Below are 23,005 nucleotides of genomic sequence, written 5' to 3' on the forward strand. Positions count from 1 at the left end.
GCCCCACCAGCCCACACAGAGTGAAGGGCTGTGTCTTAGTCATCCCTGTCCCCCCAGGGCCCAGGTCAGGCCCAGCCCCTAACCCGCACCCCTCTGATAAACGCTTGCCGAGTCAATGAGAACAGTGGTGCCAGCTGGTAACCCAAAGACCACCCGTGACCTGCGTGAGGGACAGCGGCTGCTCCCTGTGCGGACACTTCCTCGGAAACAACTAGTTACACGAGTTATAGTTGCTACATGAGAGCGTGTCGCGACTACCCAACACTGGATGGGCAATGACCTACAGGAAATGGCATACTTGTCAAAAGATTTAAAAAGTTAAAGGCAAGACAAGTTAACGACAGGCTTGATTTAAAGTTACTACAGGCTTCAGTTCTTCAAAAAGAAAGGAAGCTTCCTGGGGATACAGTCTAGCTTTCTGACGCTAACATTCTAAGAAAGCAACCCAACCTTATGCAACATGAAGAATCTTGACTTTTAATATATGAATTATATTTCCAAAACCATAACGCGTGAGGATTAAAGTCTCAATACTAATTGTCAGTGAAACCCCTGTTCTACCAATTTTTAGAAATGCAAAGCAGGTCAAAAATCACTGACTCATGAAACAAGTTACTTGAAATGAGCTTCAGAGTGCATCGGAGGAAGGGGGAGGGACCTCTGCCGGACCCCACGGGTCCCTGCTGTCCCAGGCGGGGCAGCCTCTCGCCCGAGCAGAGAGGGGACGAGCAAGTTCACTAGGAGAGCAGGGCACGACATGCTAAACAGAGGCATCGTCATTTAAAACTATGAATAAATGAATGTGAGAAATTCTAGAGAACAAATTTTCCAAATTTCCAAGCAAAGGAGATTTAGTTCCCTGAAAGCTGTCCTTGGTGCTGACCCTTCTGCGCACCACGCTGAGGGCCTTCCAGACTCGCACTTGAGAGATTAACTCATAGAAAATTATGCTGGCCATGTAGGTAGTGGTCTCTCAACCGTCTTCAGCAGATAAGCGAAGCTACAAGATGAGAGAACACGTTAAGCAGGCCTTCAGCCTTAAGGGCCATTATGGCGTTAAGTAGCATAAATGATTATTTAAAACAAAACACCTCTCTGTAGCTCCTAACCGTACAATAAATGCCACGAGAAACTCTAAAAATTCTTATTCTCTCTGACGGATGGATATGACGGTATGAACAAATTCTAGCCAATACTGTGCCAGGGAAGCATGTGACTTCCAAGAAGCCCGTTCGCTGAGAATGCACTCTTCCTTCTCTCGCGCAGTGTGAGTGCAAGTGCTGCGTGCTCATCAGCCGTGTCCGCAGCCTCAGATAATACCCCACTGAGGAGGCAGCAAGGTAACAGAGCCTGGGTAACTGACACGGGTTCTCCACACCAAACACAGACTGCCTGCCTCTACGCATCTTCACACGCGGCAGAGCAGCGTCCTGGTCGCGTACACACGGCTGTGTGTGCCCGTGAGCGGCGTCTTTTTATGCAGCTGGACTAGGATCACCCCATCAGCAATGTGAGTTCCTCCTAAAATTCTATGTGATCAATGGAGAGGCTGTCTGTCAGGAGTATCTTGTTTATTTTGCATTTTGGAAGTTAAAATATCTTTTTATCTTATGAAATTACTTTAAATAATAGGCATTAGGTTTTTGTTTATGTTACTTGAAAAATAAAAAGTTGGCAAAAAACAACAACACCCAACTCTAAAAATATGTTTAGCAAGAAGAAAAAAAATATATTTTATATTTATATTACTTCTTTCAAAGATCTTTATTTCAAAACTAATGACTGTCAAATCAAGAATATTTGGAAACATTGATTTGATTATATAAAGACTCTAAAAACAATAAAAAACAGGACAAGCTGGAAAAACCTGTTTTCTTCCCTCTATTTGCCCCTTTTGGGTAGGACAGTAGTTGAGAGCTTGGGCCCTGGAATGGAGGAAACTTGCTTCTGAAAGCGACTCCCCGTTCACTAGCTGTGCCCTTGGTGAGCTACTGAGCATCTCCTAAATTTGAGTTTCTAATGAGCAAAACAGAGCTCCTGCAGTACTCACCCCGAGGCCGCGAGGCCCCTGACCGGTGCGCGCATCCGCCACAGCTGGTACCTGACCTGCCCTCTCACCACGCCCGACGCCTGCTTCGGAGGAAGGTCCCATGACCCCCGAAGGACCAGGCTGAGGGAGCAAACTCAATGCAGAGCACACTCCCTGACGGGACCGGACTCTGGCCCGGACTCGGGAACCGTGGTCAGGAAGCGCGGGCTTTGGCTTCACCTGCAGGATGTGCACCTGAAGCCACTGACGCCCGAGGCTCCTCCCACTGCCAACCTCTCACGATCCTTGTTTGTACGAGACTGGCCAGCACACACACTCTGCACTGCGTTATCCCAAAAGACACCGCTTTCAGCAATCCCTGACTCTCTGAGGAAACAGCGTATTCTACTACCGTCACAAATTTAGGTCATTCCCTGTTTTCTGGAGTATCTTAAGAATTCATTTTTAATGAAGAGGAAAATGTCTTCAGAGAAGGAGTCTGCAGTCCGTCCCTCTGGCCTCTGGTCAGTAATGACATCACACCCCTCAGGAAGCACGGGGCAAAGACTGAATAGAAACAAAAGGCAACAAACCCAGTATCCCAGGGCTTTGATGACATCGAGCTTACACATTGGACACGTGTGGTGATCCAAAAGCCAGGGGTCAACGCACGTTCTATGGAAAATATGCCTGAAAAAGGAAGTTGTGTTAATGTTTTACAAGCAACGTTTACATCTTATCTAAGAAACAACACATTCTAACAACGTATCTTCTCATTACAATTAAATAACATCCCATCCAGCCAGTGTGGCTCAGTGGTTGAGCGTCAACCTACGAACCAGGAGGTCAAGGTTCAATTCCTAGTCAGGGCACATGCCTGGGTTGTGGGCTCGATCCCCAGTGTGGGGCATGCAGGATGCAGCCAATCCATGATTCTCTCATCATTGATGTTTCTCCCTCCCTCTCCCTTCCTCTCTGAGATCAATAAAAAAATATTTTTAAAAAATGCAATCAACACTCCAGTCTATTCACTAAGTTCTTACCTAGTCTATTTTCCATGTTAAACAGAATCTTACAGAGAAACTCCCCGTTTACGCTACAAAAAATATCACAGTTTACGTTCACATTAAGCTGGGTTGTATTTGTGTGTTTCTGAAGCGCTTTGGAAACAAACGTGGCATAAGTAAACCAACAGCAAACCAACACCAGACTGACAGCATCTTCTATCTGTCTATAAAATGACTCGCATGGAAATACAGCAAAATATTTTTTTTTAAATTAAATCTTTATTGTTCAGATTATTACATTTGTTCCTTTTTTTCCCCCCCCATAACTCCCCTCCTCCCAGTTCCCGCCCCACCCTCCGCCCTCACTCCCCACCCACTGTCCTCATCCATAGGTGCACGATTTTTGTCCAGTCTCTTCCCACATCTCCCACACCCCTTTCCCCCCCAAGAATAGTCAGTCCATTCCCTTTCTATGTCCCTGATTCTATTATAATCACCAGTTCATTCTGTTCATCAGATTATTTATTCACTTGATTCTTAGATTCACTTGTTGATAGATGCATATTTGTTGTTCATAATTTGTATCTTTACCTTTTTCTTCCTCTTCCTCTTCTTAAAGGATACCTTTCAGCATTTCATATAATCCTGGTTTGGTGGTGATGAACTCCTTTAGCTTTTCCTTATCTGTGAAGCTCTTTATCTGACCTTCAATTCTGAATGATAGCTTTGCTGGATAAAGTAATCTTGGTTGTAGGTTCTTGGTATTCATCACTTTGAATATTTCTTGCCACTCCCTTCTGGCCTGCAAAGTTTCTGTTGAGAAATCAGCTGACAGTCGTATGGGTATTCCCTTGTAGGTAACTGAGTTTCTTTCTCTTGCTGTTTTTAAGATTCTCTCTTTATCTTTTGCTCTTGGCATTTTAATTATGATGTGTCTTGGTGTGGTCCTCTTTGGATTCCTTTTGTTTGGGGTTCTCCGCGCTTCTTGGACCTGTAAGTCCATTTCTTTCACCAGGTGGGGGAAGTTTTCTGTCACTATTTCTTCAAATAGGTTTTCAATATCTTGCTCTCTCTCATCTTCTGGCACCCCTATAATTCTGATGTTGTTATGCTTGAAGCTGTCCCAGAGGCTCCTTACACTATCCTTGCATTTTTGGATTCTTTTTTCATTTTGCTTTTCCGGTTGGATGTTTTTTGCTTCCTCGCATTTCAAATCATTGACTTGATTCTTTTTTTTTTTTTTTTTTTATTGCTTAAAGTATTACAAAGGGTATTACATATGTATCCATTTTATCCCCCCGCCCTAGACAGTCCCCTAGCCTCCCCTATCACCCAGTGTCTTATGTCCATTGGTTATGCTTATATGCATGCATACAAGTCCTTTAGTTGATCTCTTACCCCACTACCTCCTGCCCCCCAACCCTCCCCGGCCTTCCCGCTGCAGTTTGACAATCTGTTTGAGGCAGCTCTGCCTCTGTATCTATTATTGTTCAAAAGTTTATAATGGTCTCTATTGTCCATGAATGAGTGAGATCATGTGGTATTTTTCCTTTATTGACTGGCTTATTTCACTTAGCATAATGCTCTCCAGTTCCATCCATGACGTTGCAAATGGTAAGAGTTCCTTCCTTTTTACAGCAGCATAGTATTCCATCGTGTAGATGTACCACAGTTTTCTAATCCATTCATCTACTGATGGGCACTTAGGCTGTTTCCAGATCTTAGCTATGGTGAATTGTGCTGCTATGAACATAGGGGTGCATATATCCTTTCTGATTGGTGTTTCTGGTTTCTTGGGATATATTCCTAGAAGTGGGATCACAGGGTCAAATGGGAGTTCCATTTTCAGTTTTTTAAGGAAACTCCATACTGTCTTCCATAGTGGCTGCACCAGTCTGCATTCCCACCAGCAGTGCACAAGTGTTCCTTTTTCTCCACAACCTCTCCAGCACTTGTCGTTTGTTGATTTGTTGATAATAGCCAGTCTGACAGGTGTGAGATGGTACCTCATTGCTGTTTTGATTTGCATCTCTCGGATGATTAGTGACTTTGAGCATGTTTTCATATGTCTCTTGGCTTTCTGAATGTCCCCTTTGAAAGGTGTCTATTTAGGTCCTTTGCCCATTTTTTGATTGGATTGTTTATCTTCCTTTTGTTAAGTTGTATGAGTTCCCTATAAATTTTGGAGATTAGGCCCTTATCAGATATGTCATTGGCAAATATGTTTTCCCACACAGTGGGTTTTCTCGTTGTTTTGTTGATGGTTTCTTTTGCTGTGCAGAAGCTTTTTATTTTGATGTAGTCCCATTTGTTCATTTTTTCTTTAGTTTCAAGTGCCCTAGGAGCTGTATCAGTGAAGAAATTGCTTCGGCATATGTCTGAAATTTTCTTGCCTTTGGATTCTTCTAGAATTTTTATGGTATCCTGTCGTACATTTAAGTCCTTTATCCATTTTGAGTTTATTTTTGTATATGGTGTAAGTTGGTGGTCTAGTTTCATTTTCTTGCATATATCTGTCCAATTTTCCCAACACCATTTATTGAAGAGACTATCTTGGCTCCATTGTATGTTCTTGCCTCCTTTGTCAAATATTAATTGAGCATATTGGTTCGGGCCAATTTCTGGGCTCTCTATTCTATTCCATTGGTCTATATGCCTATTCTCGTGCCAGTACCAGGCAGTTTTGAGAACAGTGGCTTTGTAATACAACTTGATATCTGGTATTGAGATCCTACCTACTTTGTTCTTTTTCAGGATTGCTGCAACTATTCGGGGTCTTCTTTTATTCCAGATGAATTTTTGGAAAGTTCGTTCTAGATCTCTGAAGTATGCTGTTGGTATTTTAATGGGAAGTGCGTTGAATTTATAGATTGCTTTGGGTAGTATGGACATTTTAATGATGTTGATTCTACCAATCCATGAACACGGTATGTTCTTCCATCTGTTTATGTCTTCCTCTATGTCTTTTTTCAACGTCCTGTAGTTTTCTGAGTAGAGGTCTTTTACCTCTTTAGTTAAGTTTATTCCTAGGTAGCTTAATTTTTTTGGTGCAATGGTAAACGGGATTGTTTTTATAATCTCTCTTTTTGAAAGTTCACTATTGGTGTATAGAAATGCCTCAGATTTCTTGGGGTTAATTTTGTATCCTGCTACATTGCCAAATTCATGTATTAAGTCTAGTAGCTTTTTGATGGAATCTCTAGGGTTTTGCATGTATAATATCATGTCGTCTGCAAATAAGGACAGTTTTACTTCCTCTTTTCCAATTTGGATGCCTTTTATTTCTTCTTCTTGCCGAATTGCAATGGCTAACACTTCCAGTACTATGTTGAACAGGAGTGGTGAGAGGGGGCATCCCTGTCTTGTTCCTGTTCTTAGGGGAAATGGTGTTAGTTTTTGTCCGTTGAGTATGATGTTGGCTGTGGGCCTGTCATATATGGCTTTTATTATGTTGAGGTATGATCCTTCTACTCCCACCTTGCTGAGAGTTTTTATCAAAAATGCGTGTTGAATTTTGTCAAATGCTTTTTCTGCATCAATTGATATGACCATGTGGTTTTTTTCTTTCAATTTGTTTATGTGATGTATCACGTTTATTGATTTGCGGATATTGTACCATCCTTGCATCCCTGGGATAAATCCTACTTGGTCATGGTGTATGATCTTTCTGATGTACTGCTGGATCCGATTTGCTAAGATTTTGTTGAGGATTTTGGCATCTATGTTCATGAGGGATATTGGCCTGTAATTCTCTTTCACTGTGTTGTCTTTACCTGGTTTTGGTATTAGGGTGATGCTGGCTTCATAGAATGAGCTTGGAAGTGTTCCTTCCTCTTGAATTTTTTGTAGTAGTCTGAGGAGGATAGGTTTTAGTTCTTCCTTGAATGTTTGGTAAAACTCCCCTGTGAAGCCATCTGGTCCTGGGCTTTTGTTTGATGGAAGCTTTTTGATGACTGCTTCAATTTCTTCCATAGTTATTGGCCTGTTGAGATTTTTAGATTCTTCCTGATTGAGTTTTGGAATGTTGTATTTTTCTAGGAATTTGTCCATTTCCTCCAGGTTGTCCAGTTTGTTGGAGTAGAGCTGTCCATAGTATTTTTTAACAATCATTTGTATTTCTGTGGGGTCTGTTGTTATTTCGCCTCTATCGTTTCTGATTTTATTTATTTGGGTCCTCTCTCTCTGCTTCTTGGTGAGTCTGGCTAGAGGTTTATCAATCTTGTTTATCCTTTCAAAGAACCAGCTCTTGGTTTCATTGATTTTCTGTATTGTTTTTTTGGTCTCTATGTCATTTATTTCTGCTCTAATCTTTATTATCTCCTTCCTTCTGCTCACTCTGGGGTTTTCTTGTTGCTCTCTTTCTAATTCTTTGAGTTGTAGAGTTAGATGATTTACTACCATTTTTTCTTGTTTTTTGAGATAGGCCTGTAGAGCTATAAACTTCCCTCTCAGGACTGCTTTCAATGTGTCCCATAGGTTTTGGATTGTTGTGTTTTCATTGTCATTAGTTTCCAGGATGTTTTTAATTTCTTCTTTGATCTCATTGGTAACCCAATCAATATTTAATAGCATGCTATTCAGCTTCCAGGTGTTTGAGTATTTTGGGTTGTTTTTATTGTAGTTTATTTCTAATATTATGCCATCGTGGTCTGCGAAGACGCTTTTTATGATTTCAATCTTCTTGAATTTGGGGATACTTTGCTTGTGACCCAATATGTGGTCTATTTTGAATATGTCCCATGAGCACCTGAGAAGAACGTATATTCTCTGGCTTTGGGGTGAAGTGTTCTGAAGATGTCTATTAAGTCCATCTGATCTAGTGAATCATTTAGGATTGCTATATCTTTGCTGGTTGTTTGTCTATAGGACTTATCCAGTGCTGTCAATGGTGTATTAAAGTCCCCTACTATGATTGGAAATACAGCAAAATATTAACAAATCGTCTTTGGGTTGAAGGCTTAACAAACATTTTCTGTAACAAACACATCACTTTCAGAATAAAAATAAATCGCATGCGCATGTTTTTCTTTTACTGATTTGTCGTAGTTGGCTCTTATGAGATGACAGTGAGGCGTTAAGGGTAGCGCTGGATCAGACAGGCTGGGCTCGAACATCAGCGCTGTGACCTGGCGCTGTGCCTGGGCACCTGCACCACGGCTCCTCGAGGAGCACACGGAGTGCGCCTGCAGCAGTGCTGGGCACCGAGACCGGAGCTGTGCACCGCACAGCCTGCTGGTGCGGTTAGAACCACCGCACTTACACATCATCTAGTCCGGCCTCGCTTTTGACCTTTCCACCTTCAATTTGAAACTGACTCACCCAAAGGAATTATTTTTACAAAAACTTAAAAAGAAACACATTGGCCACATTGGAAAATTCACTAAATAAGGCACCAGAGAAAATGGAGGAAAAAGTCAAAACCCCCAAGAATCTCAGTAAAGAGACCAGGAAATGTGTGCACGTCACATGTTTGCTTGTGGGGGTCAGGTAAAAACTCCAGCTCCACTGTCAGGATATATCTGCTGCTACACAAACGGGAAATCAGCCTTAGCTTGCTTCTCTGTGAAGACCTGTCCTAAACCAGCCTAGAGTTAAAATACTTTTCTATTTTAGTAACTTTCTAGCCCTAGCCAGTGTGGTTCAGTGGGTAGAGCCCCGCCTGCGGACTGAAGGGTCCCGTGTCCGATTCCGATCGAGGACACATGTCTCCTGTAGGGGGTGTGCAGGAGGCAGCCAATCAATGACTGTCTCATCATTGATGTTTCTCTCTCTCTCCCCCTCTCCCTTTCTCTCTGAAATCAATATATTTAAAAATTATTTTAAATTTTCTAGAGGACATGGGCAACATATTATACTGACTCCAATTCATTAAGTACCCATCGCACCAACCCCCTACAAATGCCTATGGATTAAAGTTATACATCTTTATTCAGGAAACTTTTATTTTGTTATTCTGGTATTTATTCATTTCCTCTACAATTATCGAGAACTTAATCTACTATAAAATACTTGTATATATATTGAAATACTTTGCAAACATAAAGCATGTAATTATGTACAGGGTGGGGCAAAAGTATGATGGGTTACAGTTGTTTGTCATGGGAAATGCTTCAATAATTAATAAATAATAACAAGAATAAACTGTGTTTCTTGTACTCACACTGTAAGCCTACTTTGGCCCCACCTGTATGAACTCCTGACTTGCTTCTAATAGCTGTGAAGTATAATTAAAACTGGTCACACTTAAACATATAAATTTTGCACACCCTTTTGCTAACAAAGCAATTTTTTAAAATAGGTATCAAATATCCCATTATTAAAAAGGAAACATAACTTCCTGTTGCTAAAAAAAATCCAGCCCCTAATGTACCTGGAGTAAGGGGGGACATTTACCTATGCCACCCCCAAAGAGCCCAGGCCCAGGGTGCAGGCGACAGCACTGCCCTCCCCTCCTCCTGCCACCCCATCCCAGCACGGGGCCAGGGCCTCGCCTGTCAGCTCCCTCTCCTTCCACAGCACCCCCGAAAGAGCCAATCCATGATAAAGCCACAGCAGGGTCTCCCCCAGACTCCTGAGCAAGCATTTCAATGCTACAGGACACAGGGAGCCATCTTTTCTAGAGGAGGCGGCGGTCACGAGGCATCACGACAGCTAGGTGTTCACATCCTGGAGACAGGAGACTCCTGTGGGACCGGAAGCCACGGGTCAGTTAAGTCCCGAATCAGGAAGTAAAAGAACGTACTTGCACGGCAGGATTCTGATCACATCCTTCACCTTGAAATTCTCAATGCACACGGCACAGCTCTCAGCATCCACGTCGATTCCCTGTGAAAAGAGGAGGACTCACTAACCAGGCACAGCAGCCCGTCCCGGGGCAGCGCCCCGCACCCTGGGTAACGTGCCGAGTTCCAGTTCAGTGTTCCTGGGTGCGGCCTGAAACCAAACATGCCGTTCCTACTGGCATTTACTGGCACCACCGACAGGAGCACACTCACAGAACTTGGCTGAAAAGGTAAAGTCACTGCCTGTCCAATCAGACACGAACAGCGTTTATATGCGAGGCTAGCGTTCATGGTTTTCATTTTTTTAAGTGTTCATGTTTTAAGGGCTTTAGAAATGCAAATATCTGCTCTATTATGATAAAATTAATTATCTTAGGGACATCTATAGAGAAAGAATATCCAGCAGGCTGCTTGTTTTCTGGAATCACTAGAAAGACAAACGAGAGCAGGTTCATGAGAGTTTGCTGAAGCACAGCCACACCCTGCGAAAGAGGAAAGGCCTCGCCAGCGAGGAAAGAACTACAAACTGCACTGCCACCATTTTCTCACCTCTCACAGTAACCAAGGTAAAAAGAAACAAAAGCTGCAGGGGAGAAGCGGCGAATGACAGCATTCCCACTTCTGAGAGTCCACCCAGATACGCTCCTGGGCCCCTCGGGCCCGCCCACCTGCCTCACCCCATCGACCAAGGCAGGCGGGGCCGGAGGGCCCTCTGACCCAGGAAGACCAAGGAGATGCTCATCCCAAGCTCTTGGGATGAGGGTGCAGGATCACCAGTCAGTCAGGTAGCTCCGACTCTGGCAAGTTCATTGTATGCAATTCGGTCCAGGGCTGGGCAAACGTTTCGACTCGAGGGCCACAATGGGTTCTTAAACTGGACCGGAGGGCCGGAACAAAAGCATGGATGGAGTGTTTGTGGGAACTAATATAAATTCAGAGTAAACATCATTACATAAAAGGGTACGGTCTTTTTTTTTTGTTTTGTTTTATTCATTTCAAACGGGCCGTAGTTTGCCCACGGCGGGGTTAGACCGTAATTATTTTAAAATATATTTCACCATGTGTATCAGTTGTTAACAAGTAAGCAATAAAAACTGATTTTATATGTAGATAGTTATCAAAGATTGTATTAAAATGAACTTTATAGCAACACTTAAAATTGTATGTTACAACTAAAGTAAGTATCACCTACTATTTATCATATGCCATGCAAGAGTGATGAAATCATTTTTAAAGTCCCTAGTGATTTAAAAACTTATACATTACTGTGAATGAGTCCGCAAGAAAAGTTAGAAAACAGACACTAGCCTCCGGAACTGACCAAGATGTAGATTTAAGAAGACCCTGGCTAGGTAGCTCAGTTGGTTAGAGTGTTGTCCCAATACGCCAAGTTGTGGGTTCAATCCCCAGTCAGGGGTCAGGCACATACAAGAAGCAACCAATGAATGAATAAATAAGTGGAACAACAAACTAGTGTTCCCCACCCCCCCCCCCCGCCCTGTCTCTTTCCCGTCTTATATATATATATATTAGACGCCTGGTGCACAAAATTCGTGCACGGGGGTGGGGGGGTTGTCCCTCAGCCCGGCCTGCACCCTCTCCAATCTGGGACCCCTCGGGGGATGTCCGACTGCCAGTTTAGGCCTGATCCCTGCACAGACATCCCTCTCACATTCCAGGACCACTTACTCCTAACCACTCACCTGCCTCTCTGCCTCGCCCCCAATGGCCCTCCCCTGCAGGCCTGGTTGCTCCCAACGGCCCTCCCTTGCCGGCCTGGTTGCCCCCAACTGCCCTCCCCTGCAGGCCTGGTCGCCCCCAACTGCCCGCCCCTGTGGCCTGACCTCACCCCTAACCCCCTGCCAGCCTGTTCTCGCCCCTAACTGCCTCTGCCTTGGCCCCCACCACCATGGCTTTGTCCAGAAGGAAGTCAGATGTCTGGAAGATGGCTGGTTGACCCAGTCTAATTAGCATATTACCCTTTTATTGGTATAGATAGATTATAAAGGATAAGATTGCTTAAATGGAGGCGGGGGGGAGCCTTTTTCAGCAGGAGGAGATGCTCTTGGCAGACAAAAACACATAATCCCTATATCTGGACTGATAGCCAGCCATATGCACTACACTGACAAACCAGTTATTAAAAAATTGAACCGCTTTCTTACACCTTACACCAAACAGCTGTTGCCCTTAAAACCCCTCCTGAGCCCCCACCTTAGGTTCTGCCTTCACAGTTCACCGAGATTAGGTTCTGAGTGCTCGGTTTCTATGCCAGTCAGCATCAAAAGCTCCTCCTCCCAGGCAGCCATTGGCTCCTCTGGGAAATCCAGAACGTCCCGCTGACAGCTGTCTCTCTCTGGGCCTATCTCCGGGCCTGATCTGCAGCCTCTGGGGCAGCTGCGGAGCAGGCCCTGCCTCTCTCTCCAGGGTGGAGGTGTAATGACCTTGCTGCACCTGCCTCGCTGCGCCCACCTGCCCACCAGCCGCCAGCCTTGCTGTGATAGGAGCCTGTGGGCCATGGGGGAGGGACTGAGGTGCTCCATGCACTCCCTGGTGACCGTTCGTTTGGTCGTTTTGGTTGTTAGGAACACTGGCTTTTTATATATTAGACACTAGAGGCCAGATGCACGAATTCATGCACCAGTAGGGTCCCTAGGTCTGGCTGGCGATCAGGGCCTTCCTTTGTTCTGCGCTGGCCCCTAGTGGTCAGTGCATGTCATAGGAAGCAAACTCCCGAAGGAGATAATTTGCATATTAGCCTTTTATTATATAGAATGTGTGTGTGTGTGTGTGTGTGTGTGTATTTAAACAACATTTTTGCATACAAGTTTAAAACATAAAATTGTCAAAAAATTCATCATGGGACATTTATGAATCCTCTTTTCTAAACCACTATTTTGACAACTTTCAAAAACCAGTCCATGGAAGTATATTTTCCAAAATGTTCTGCATAGAAACAGGATACTATCAATTTATTTATGTGCTCAAAGACTCAACTCAGTAAAATATACATATAAATCTGTCTTCTCATTCCCACCACGGAGAGTGGAAGCCCTAGTGCGAGAGGCACGCAAGACCTTGTGCCTGTCAGGTCACTGGCTGCACCAAGGGTGCAGCTGTCACAGGCCTTCACCACTGGAGACTTTCTCTCCAAGGATCTTGCTTTATAAATCGGAGGCCAACCTTAACCTTTAAGATGGGAAATGTTTTTTTAACTTTTTCTGTTCAGTACATCTGTAAGACACCTTGCACAAACTATTAAAACTCAACTGCTACTACAATGTGAAGGCTTTAGGAAAGGGATGGCAGTGAACAATACAATTCCAGGAATCCTATATAATAAAAGCCTAATATGCTAAGTGTCTAGTCATCCATTCAACCAATCAAAGCATAATATGCTAAGGCCACTCAACCACTCGCTATGACGTAAACTGACCACCAGGGGGGCAGACAGTCGACCGGTTGACCAGTCACTATGGCATGCACTGATGCAGGAGCTGCCCCCTGGTGGTCAGTGCACTCACATAGGGGGAGCGCCGCTCAGCAGAACCAGGCTCACGGCTGGCGAGCACAGCAGCGGTAGCAGGAGCCTCTCCCACACCCGCGGCAGTGCTAAGGATGTCTGATTGGTGGCTTAGGCCACTCCCACCTAAGCCGTCAGTCGGACATCTTCCAAGGGCTCCCAGACTGCGAGAGGGTTCAGGCTGGACTGAGGGACCCGCTCCGAGTGAACGAATTTTGTGCACCGGGCCTCTAGTATCTTAATATGAAAGACATCACATAAATCATTAATATCAGATTCCAAAGTTTTCAGACCAAAGGTCTATAATTTAATGTGTTATTTCTGTTTTGATTCTTTAAGTAGGTCCAAGGAATAAATAAATACAAGTACAGTTTGTTTTTTTAAGGAGAGACTAGAGGGTGAAATAGATTAAGTCTCAACTTAGTGAGATAAAACGGAGATCAAAACTGAACAAACCTACAGCTGTCAACATAGTCATCAACATTTCATGGCACAAAAAATGGACTATTAAAAGAATGAACACTGCTATGTTAGCAAATGTTTTCCTTTTAAGGAATCTACCCTCCAAAATTTGAGGTTCTAGATCCAGGATCTGTCCTATTCTAAAAATGGTTCAACTCTAGTATGATTTTGTCCTGAGTTGGCCATATAAAAATGTTCCTTTTGTAAAAGAGTACTTTTTAAAAAAATATATATTTTATTGATTTTTTACAGAGAGGAAGGGAGAGGGATAGTTAGAAACATCGATCAGCTGCCTCCTGAACGCTCCCTACTGGGGATGTGCCCGCAACCAAGGCACATGCCCTTGACCGGAACCGAACCCGGGACCCTTCAGTCCGCAGGCCGACGCTCCATCCACCGAGCCAAAGCGGTCAGGGCTAAAAGAGTACTTTTAAAAATATCTTTTCTCACCTCCTTCACATATCCAAGGAATTTGAGAGAATAAACAGTCTCAGATTCAAAAAAGATGAATTTAAATTTCCAAGGGTCTGTGGTAGAGACTTTATCTTCTTTAGCATCACCTAAGACTGACCACCAGGTAGAGGCTTTGCGATGATGGACATACTAACACTGTCCAGGGTAGTAGCTACCAGCCACTGTGGCTAATTGGAGCATTGGAATGTAGCTAGTGTGATCAAAGAACTGAATTTTAGGTTTAATTTAATTCATTTAAATTCAAGTAGCTGTGTATGGCTAGTGGCTACCGTAGGTCTGAAAAGCTCATCACATATGCAACCGAATTATTTCTGACAACCTTGCTCTAAAATGAACACATATAAAATGAGTTAGTATTCACTCAACTAGTTAAAACTTCATGCGTTCTACACTGTGAATATAGCAGACTGGAAAGGCTTACTTAGACACACAGACAGACGTACAGTCTAGTCTAAACCACAAACAAAACAGAAAACACAAACCACAAAAATATTACCTTTTCTCCATGCTTTATAGAATGAAGCGGAAGTTGGCCAATAACTTTCTTGGTTTCTTTTCTATGGCTCTTAGGTAGAAAAAACAATTATTATTATTGAAAATTTGTGTAAAATCATTATTTTAAAAAATTCATAAAATGTTAGGAAGCTTACAGAAGAAATTCATTTACAAAGCAAAGTTAAATGACTATAATGAAATAACTTTAAAATTACCATTTGTCTAAATGTACAGAATAAGCACATATAACTTGAACTATTTGATCAAAATACTTATTTTCACTTAGCATAATACCCTCCAGATCCAGCTATGCTGTCACATATAAGTCAGTCACAGAAAGACAAATACCATATGATTTTCTTATATGTGGAATCTAAAGAACAATACAAGCAAACAAACAATACAGAAACAGACTCATAGTTACAGAGAACAGACCGATGGCTGCAGGATGGAAGGGGAATTGGGGGACTGGGTGAAAAAGGTGACAGGATTGAGAAGTACAGACTGGTAGTTACAGACTAGTCATGGGGATGCAAAGTGTAGCACAGGAAATATAGTTAACGAGTGACCTGGTGCACAGGTTCGTGCACATTGAAAGGAAATTAATTAGAAGATAGCCAGCGGGGCGGGACTGGGCCAGACACGCCCTGGACCCAACATCCCATGGCCTCTCCCCGGCTGGCCGCACCTGGGGTGGTGCCGTGGCTCGAAGGGCCTCTGCGGAGTGAGTGGGGTCCCTCCGGCAGGTGGGGTCCCTCGGCCTGGCCTGCGGGGATCAGGCCGAAACTGGCTCTCCAACATCCCCCGAGGGATCCCGGAGTGCGAGAGGGCACTCTGCAAAGTTGCTGTCATACAGGGTGTGGAACACAAATCCAAGTGTGCAGTTAACCAGATTCGGGCCGACAGTACCCCAGCAATAACATAACACACAGCCGAAGGTGGAATCGCGTGGCCCCGCGAGGAATCGGGCTCCCTCCTCTCTGGTTTCGGGATGCATCACCTGAGAACCGCTGCTGCCAAGTCACTGCAGCTCGGCAGCTCCTGGGTTGAGCATCTGCCCCGGGTGGTCAGTGCACATCATAGCTACTGGTCGACAGACACTTAGCATATTAGCCTTTTATATATATAGATAACTATGAATGGTGCCAGGTGGGTGGCTGGAAATATAGGGGGGGTCCACTTTGTAAAGTATATGTTTGTCTAAGCTGTATAAAACAATACTGAATGTAAACTGCAGTGGGGGGGGGGGGAGGTACTATTTTCAATTCCATGCCTAACAAGAACCCAATTCCAATTCTTATCCTATCTAATAAAAGAGAAAAATGGTAATTGGCGTACGACGATACCCTTTTCATTGGCTAATCAGGGCTATATGCAAATTAACTACCAACTAAGATTGGCAGTTAACTGCCAACAAGATGGCAGTTAATTTGCATATGTAGGCACAATGCAGGGAGGCGAAAGGGAAAGCAGGAAGAAGCCCCCTGCCACTGACAGTGATCGGAAACCCAGGGGGGAGCTAAGAGCTGGGGGGCAGGGCAAAGGCGGCCCTGGGGCCGCCTTTGCCCTGCCCCCAAGCCATGATCGGAGAATCAGGTGCCTTTTCCGCCCTGGCCAGTGATAGCAGGAAGTAGGGGTGGAGCCAGCGATGGGAGCTGGGCACGGTCGAAGCTGGCAGTCCCGGGAGCTAGGGGTCCCTTGCCTGGGCCTAAAGCGGAGCCCATGATCGCAGGGCCGCTGCAGCTGTGGGTCCCCGCTGCCCGGGCTGGACGCCTAGGCCAGAGGCGTTAGGCCTGGGCAGGGGCAGAGCCTGCAACCGCGGGGAGCTGGGGGTCCCCTGCCCAGGCCTGACACCTCTGCCGGAGGCCTCAGGCCTGGTCAAGGGGCCGATCCGGTGATTGGTGATCGGAGGGTGATGAGGGTCAACTCCTCTGGCCGAGGCATAAGGCCTGGGTGGGGGCCAGAGCCAGTGATCAGGGGGAGATAGGGGTCCCCTGTCCAAGCCTGACACCTCTGGCGGAGGCGTCAGGCTTGGGCAAGGGGCCGATCAGGCAATCGAAGGGTGATGGGGGTCTACGCCTCTAGCCGAGGCATCAGGCTTGGGCTGGGGGCAGAACCAGTGATGGGGGGAAATGAGGGTCCTCTGTCAGAGGCGTCAGGCCTGGGCAAGGGGCCGATCCTGCGATTGGAGGGTGATGGGGGTCAACGCCTGAGGGCTCCCAGTATGTGAGAGGGGGCAGGCTGGGCTGAGGGACACTCCCCCTCCCCCCCCACACACACCCAGTGCACGAATTTCGTGCACCGGGCCCCTAGTCTATAATAATAAAAGGGTAACATGCTAGACGTCATTCTGGATGTCCTTCCTGATGAAGCCATGGCTGGAGGGAGCCAGCCCAGGTCCTGGGTGCCTGCGGGCGGCCCAAGGGAAGCCAGACTGGGTCCTGGGTGCCTGCCAGTGGCTCAAGAGAAGCCAGCCCGGGTCCCGGTGCCAGAGGGAAGCCAATGCTGGCAGCCGGGGGAAGGAAGGCCTACTCTTGCACGAATTTTCGTGCGTCGGGCCTCTAGTGTTTAAATATTGGCAATAAAGTAGTAAGCTAAGGATGGGGCTACCAACTATTAACTTCCCTAAAAGGAAAGGGGCTTCCTAGCCAACAGGTAGAAGATGACTCAGAAATGACCCTCTAATGCCTACAGGTCAGGAAGGGCGACTTTTCCAGACGACAGAGACCAGAGGCCAGAGTGTAAAAGTCAGTGTTGGAGCTCTGGCTCTGCAGCTGCTCCACAGGAGACAGGGAAGCCCCTCTGCTCTTCCTCAGCGTAGGGCCCAGAGTTCTCCTGTTAAACAGAACCAGGTCCCCTCTACCTCATGCCCCTTTGTCATTCCATTATGTTTGCAAAACATGCAAAAAGTGACCTGCATTTAAATATATCTGATTCCCCACAGAACAGGAAATTTAATATGTTTTAATTTAAAAGTTATTTGCAGAAAAACCATCATATTAATACCTAACTATTATGAGTGAAAATGAAATTAAGAATAGGGTCCAATACAACTTCAAACAATATATATGGAAAATATCTACAAACTATCTTTTAAAAAGCAAAATTAAAAAGAATTATCCATAATTACCTGGCTTCCAAACTGTGAGCCAGTATAAAGGAAACGCTGTATATAGTAAAATATCAGCCACGCTAATGAGATGATCATCATGGTGATGAAGGCGATGGCCACAAACACCACTGACTGGCCACTGATGAACTCCTGGACATGGCGGGTCCCAACCCCTATGGTCATTTTGACTTGAATTTCTTTTTGTACCAGATCCAAAATTTCTTTTCCTTTCGAGTAGCTAACCATAATGACCACTATATTTCCCGTTCCTGTAAGAAAGAACAAAGAAATCAATATAGAGAATGCAAAATAAGATAAAAAGTTAAGAGAAACTTAAGAATACTATGACTCATCCATGCATATACATCCAAAAACTTTGATAAAATGGGTAATTTTTAAGGAAAACATAGTGGTCCCAAAAGAAAATAGACTGACAACATGGGAAGTAGAATAAATCAGTAAGAACTGCCTCCCCAAAGAACAAGAGCCCCACTCCGGTTCATGGATGAATTCTGCCACCAAACCTCTTAAGGGTGAGCAACACCAATGACATTTAAATTGTTCCACAGCAGACTTAAAAAATACATTTTAAAATTAGTTCTATGACAATAGAACCAAACTTGGTAATAAAAAACAAGTAAAAGAACCACACAGCCCAATTTCATGTATGAATACTACTACCTCATTCCTAAAGCATGTGCACTAAACTCAGGGAGGCAAGCTGAGAATGTCTCCTGTGATCACTACTATTTAACACTAGAGGCCCGTTGCACGAAATTCGTGCATGGGGGGTTAGGGGGGGGGCGGTCCCTCAGCCTGGCCTGAACCCTCTCACAGTCTGGTACCCCTCGGAAGATGTCCAACTGCCAGTTACTGGCAGTCAGACATCCCTCTCACAATCCGGGACCAACTGGCTCCTAACCACTCGCCTGCCTGCCTGATCGCCCCTAACCGCCTCTGCCTCAGCCCCCACCACCGCGGCTTCATTCGGAAGGACATCTGGAATGATGTCTGGAAGGTCGTTTGGCTGCCTGGTCTAATTAGCATATTACACTTTTATTATTATAGATTGCTCTGACAGACAATGAACAGACAGTAAGACAAGAAAGTAAGAGACACAGCGAAGGAGTGAAATAATCAAGTTCATGAACATCTCTATAAGTTAATGCAAGAACAATAAAATGTCACTTAAGGGAAAAATAATCAAGAATGATAAGGCAAACTTTTAAACAGTGTTTTACAAGTCTTTATATTTAAAGTTATTAAAATAGTGTGATAGTAACATAAGAGATGATGAGAATGGGGCAGAATAAAAACCCCAGAATTTAGACCACAAAACATGAAAGAGTTTAGGAAATGATAAAAGTGGAATTTCAGCCCTGGCTGGTTTGGCTCAGTGGATAGAGCATCGGCCTGTGGACTGAAGGGTTCCTGGTTTGATTCCAGTCAAGGGCACATGCCCGGGGTTGCGGGCTCGATCCCCAGTGTGGGGTGTGCAGAAAGCAGCCGATCAATGATTCTCTCTGATCATTGATGTTTTATCTCTCTTTCCCTCTCTCTTAAAAAAAATAAAAAAAAGTGGAATTTCAAATCGATGGGCTAAAATGTATATTATTATTATTTTTTTTAAGTATGGGGGCAATTGGGTATCAGCTGAAGAAAAAAAGCTATTATCCCTTCCTCACAATTTAGGCCAAAAGAAATTCTAAAGATTTAGAAGCAAAGATTTAAATATATTTAAACAGTAAATATAAAAGAGGTAGAAGAAACATGGGAATTTAAATATATATAATATTGAAGAAAAACCTTTCCAAGTATGAAAAACCACGTCAAATTTTCTTAAAAGAAAAAAAAAAGGATTTGACTAACCATATATAACAATGAAAAATTTCTACATGTCTAAAGAGCAAAATCAAGGAATCAAGATTAAAAGAGAAAATGGGCAACTGTGGAGAAATACATGAAACATAACAAAAACAAAACTAATTTCCTACAAGAAAAAGAACAATAGAGAAACAAGGGAAATGAAGTCAGTGTGCAGAAAGGAAAATACAAATGGGTTTTATTTTTTAAAATAGCAGCTTTAGCAAGATACAATTCACATGTCATAAAATTCACCCTTTTTAATGGGTCCAGTCCTGTAATTTTAAGTATATTTACAAAAGTATGAAAACATCACTGTCTAATTCCATAACATTTTTATCACCTCAAAAAGAAACTGTACAGTTTCTCTCCAATAAGTGGATTTTAGACATATGAAAAGTTGTGGAAGAGATAGAAACATTTTACCTGTAACACTGCCAAAAAGAAACTTGTGCAATACACTGTACTGACAAGAGTGCGCACAAATTCGCACCCTTACACACTGAGGGTTAGTGAATTGTTACAATCTGGGGTAGAGGCCAATGGGTATCAACACTTTTTTAAAACACGTCTCTTGACCCATTGATTTCACACCCAAGAACTTAATGGCACAGATATACATACATATGCACATATGCATACCGATCGCCAATGTCTTCTGTTTTTGCTATCACAATCTAAACATCCATCAGTGAGAAAGCAGCTACATAATACATATAACAACAGTATATGCACACAGATGGAGGCAGCAGCTCCGTCAATACTGACAGTACTCAAGCTACACAGATGAGAAACGATGCATCATGTAAAACTGTGTGGACCAGAGACCCACATGGCCGTGCCAGTCTAGACCGCGGACCACTGGTGGTCTGTGACGTCCGAAAGGTTGGCGACCGCTGGCCTAGACCGCCTCTGGAAGGTGGCCCCAGAGACTGCAGCCTACTGCCTCTATGAGAGGAGTTGGCATAGGAAAAATTCTGTACTGTGTGCACATATTACTACTCAAAAATTAATTTAAAAATCCATATATAATGTTCTCCAGCATTACACCAAAACCACACTGTAACACCATTTTATCTTAAGAGAGAAATTTAATCTGTTGCAAATCCACTGTGACCCTCGCCATGGGATTTAGTTACTGAAACACCAGAAGGGCACCCTTCTAAGTGGCTCTGTCTGGAAGCTGATCCTGTGCCCTGGGCCTAAAGCATCACTTCGAAAGAACTGACGTTGTCTCGGCACTCCCACAACCACCGGGCATTTCCAGCCTCGGGAAAAGAAACATCTGGTCGCTAGGAAAGACAAGTATAGAAACAACTAGGATAGCGCTACCACTTGTGATCACAAGGCACTTCACAAGCCGAAAGCCTTTATATAAAGCTCCTTTCTGTGGAAGTTTTCAGGGACACACTAATGTAGGAAGACCACATAAGGAACCTGCCTCAGTTCATAACCTTCACACAGAAAACAAAACTGTCTCTGCATGCTGACGGCCACACCACACCTGGCGCCGCTGCGGCGCTTCGTGAAACAGTGCAGAGACGCACTCCGGAGCACTGCCACTCACAGCTCACGGAAGCGGGGAGAGGCCACGCGATCGTCTTACAGAGGAGGCTCGGAAACCTCGAGAGCTGCTCAGTGTTGCTCAGCCCCAGAAAAGCTGGCTCTGGAAAAATCAGCACCTATACCGTCATGGGGGACACAGGCTTCCGAGCCACAGCCTGGGTTCAACCTCATTCTGCCACTGCTGTCCGGTCAGGCGCATCCATCTTCTCTGAGAAGATGTCTTCAGCTACAAAATGGAGAGAGGATTTTTCTATTTTGAACTGTCACTTGTTTAATAAGGAAGTGGAAAACAGAGCTGCAGAAATGAGGTGCTCATTTTATCTGGGGTGACAGGCATTTCAGTTACATTGTGGAGGACAGGAAAGGTTAGCAAGCAAAGGAAATTGTGAAACCATCCAGGCTGTGAAACCATCATAAAAACGTATTTGGGATGGTAACTGGTCCAGTTTGGTTAGTGACTGGTGTTAATCTCATTATCCCTAGTGCCTCACGTAGAAAGTGTTTAGTAAATGTTTATTGAATAAACAAACGAATGAATGAGAGGTGAAAAAGGAACTGAGAGGAGAGAGGTTCTTCAACACCTACATTCAAGTGGGGGAGGGGGAAGCAACTCACACTCATCATGAGGAGGGTCCCCTGAACGGAAAACACTTGTCAAGCAACCTGAAATTTTCACCCAGGGAATTAATCTTAGTTTAGCGAGTTAAAAGAAATAACTTAAAAAGCATTCTGTGCTTAGGATGAAGGCTAACCCACTTGCTGTGTATTCTGTAATTACATCAGCAAGACTACTTCCGAGAACTACTTTAAATTAATAAAACTCAGAATGAAGACTCATTCTGTCCTGTGATTTGCTTTTCTGGGACATTTTTGGGATGAAGGAGGCAGGGCAGTTGAGTGAAATGCACTAGCTGGGTCACTGCCTGCACAGCCCCGACGGTGCTGGCCCTGCCCTTCTCCTGAAGCACCTCTCACTCCCAAGGGGCCTCAGTGGCATATGACAGCACATCACAACTTACCCTCAAACTAAGGCACACACACCTAAAGGCGGGACAGGTGAGAAAAAGCCCTTAGAATTATTTTTCTTCCTGAGACCTTACCATTGCTACTGGTCACATTTGACTAAGAAAGTCATCTGTGCAACCCTCCACGTCCCCCCGCCCCCCAAAAAACTATACACATCAACATCAGACAGGAGAACTTGAGGCAGTTTGCTTTATTTTTGTCTTACACGTTAGCACAAGTTTTTTGCACATAGTACACAATCAAAAACCTACTTGAAAATAATAATAAATACCAAATAAAGTATTCTTTAGCAGGCCAAATTACCCATAAAACTCTTCTATGCCCAAAATAAAATTGGATGTATTGCCATTTCCTTTCAAATTTCTGTGTTCTTACTACCACCTTGTCAAAAATTTAAAAAATTTTAAAAAGAAAAAAAAAAATCTGGTTTGCAGTCAATAGCTTCAAAATTCTAGAGGGTTACCTTCGAGTCTAGCGTGCCATTTCTCCTCCCAAGGAAACTGCTTAAAGTAGATCTTAACATTCTGTTGAAAGAGATGGGAACTACTGAAATATTTAAAGTAGTAGATCAGATTTCTGTTCTAGAAAACTAATCCAGGCAGCAAGAAATACATTTTAAAGCTCTACCAAGAAAACCCCATGAACTTTCAGGTTTTCTTTTTACAG

At 44.0% G+C, this 23,005-nt stretch overlaps 1 protein-coding gene across 5 annotated transcripts in view; it reads right to left on the reverse strand.

The window, feature by feature from the left end:
• The window catches only part of RNF149 (ring finger protein 149), a 47,728-nt gene that overhangs the window by 14,741 nt on the left and 9,982 nt on the right, over positions 1-23,005 (reverse strand). For 4 of the 5 annotated variants that reach the window (XR_009447877.1, XR_009447875.1, XR_009447876.1 and 1 more), the window contains exons 2-5: positions 17,903-18,153; positions 14,774-14,842; positions 9,779-9,861; positions 2,623-2,719 (exon numbers count right to left, since the gene is read on the reverse strand). Coding sequence is in view for 2 of the 5 variants with exons in the window: in XM_059658847.1 (XP_059514830.1) it covers positions 2,623-2,719; positions 9,779-9,861; positions 14,774-14,842; positions 17,903-18,153 (500 nt within the window). In the remaining 3 variants the exon portion in view is untranslated. The remainder of the gene's footprint in view (positions 1-2,622; positions 2,720-9,778; positions 9,862-14,773; positions 14,843-17,902; positions 18,154-23,005) is intronic. The other variant, XM_059658849.1, reaches the window with a different exon arrangement.

The sequence above is a fragment of the Myotis daubentonii genome, chromosome 12 (genome assembly GCF_963259705.1).
Source record: "Myotis daubentonii chromosome 12, mMyoDau2.1, whole genome shotgun sequence".
Classification (NCBI taxonomy): Eukaryota; Metazoa; Chordata; class Mammalia; order Chiroptera; family Vespertilionidae; genus Myotis; species Myotis daubentonii.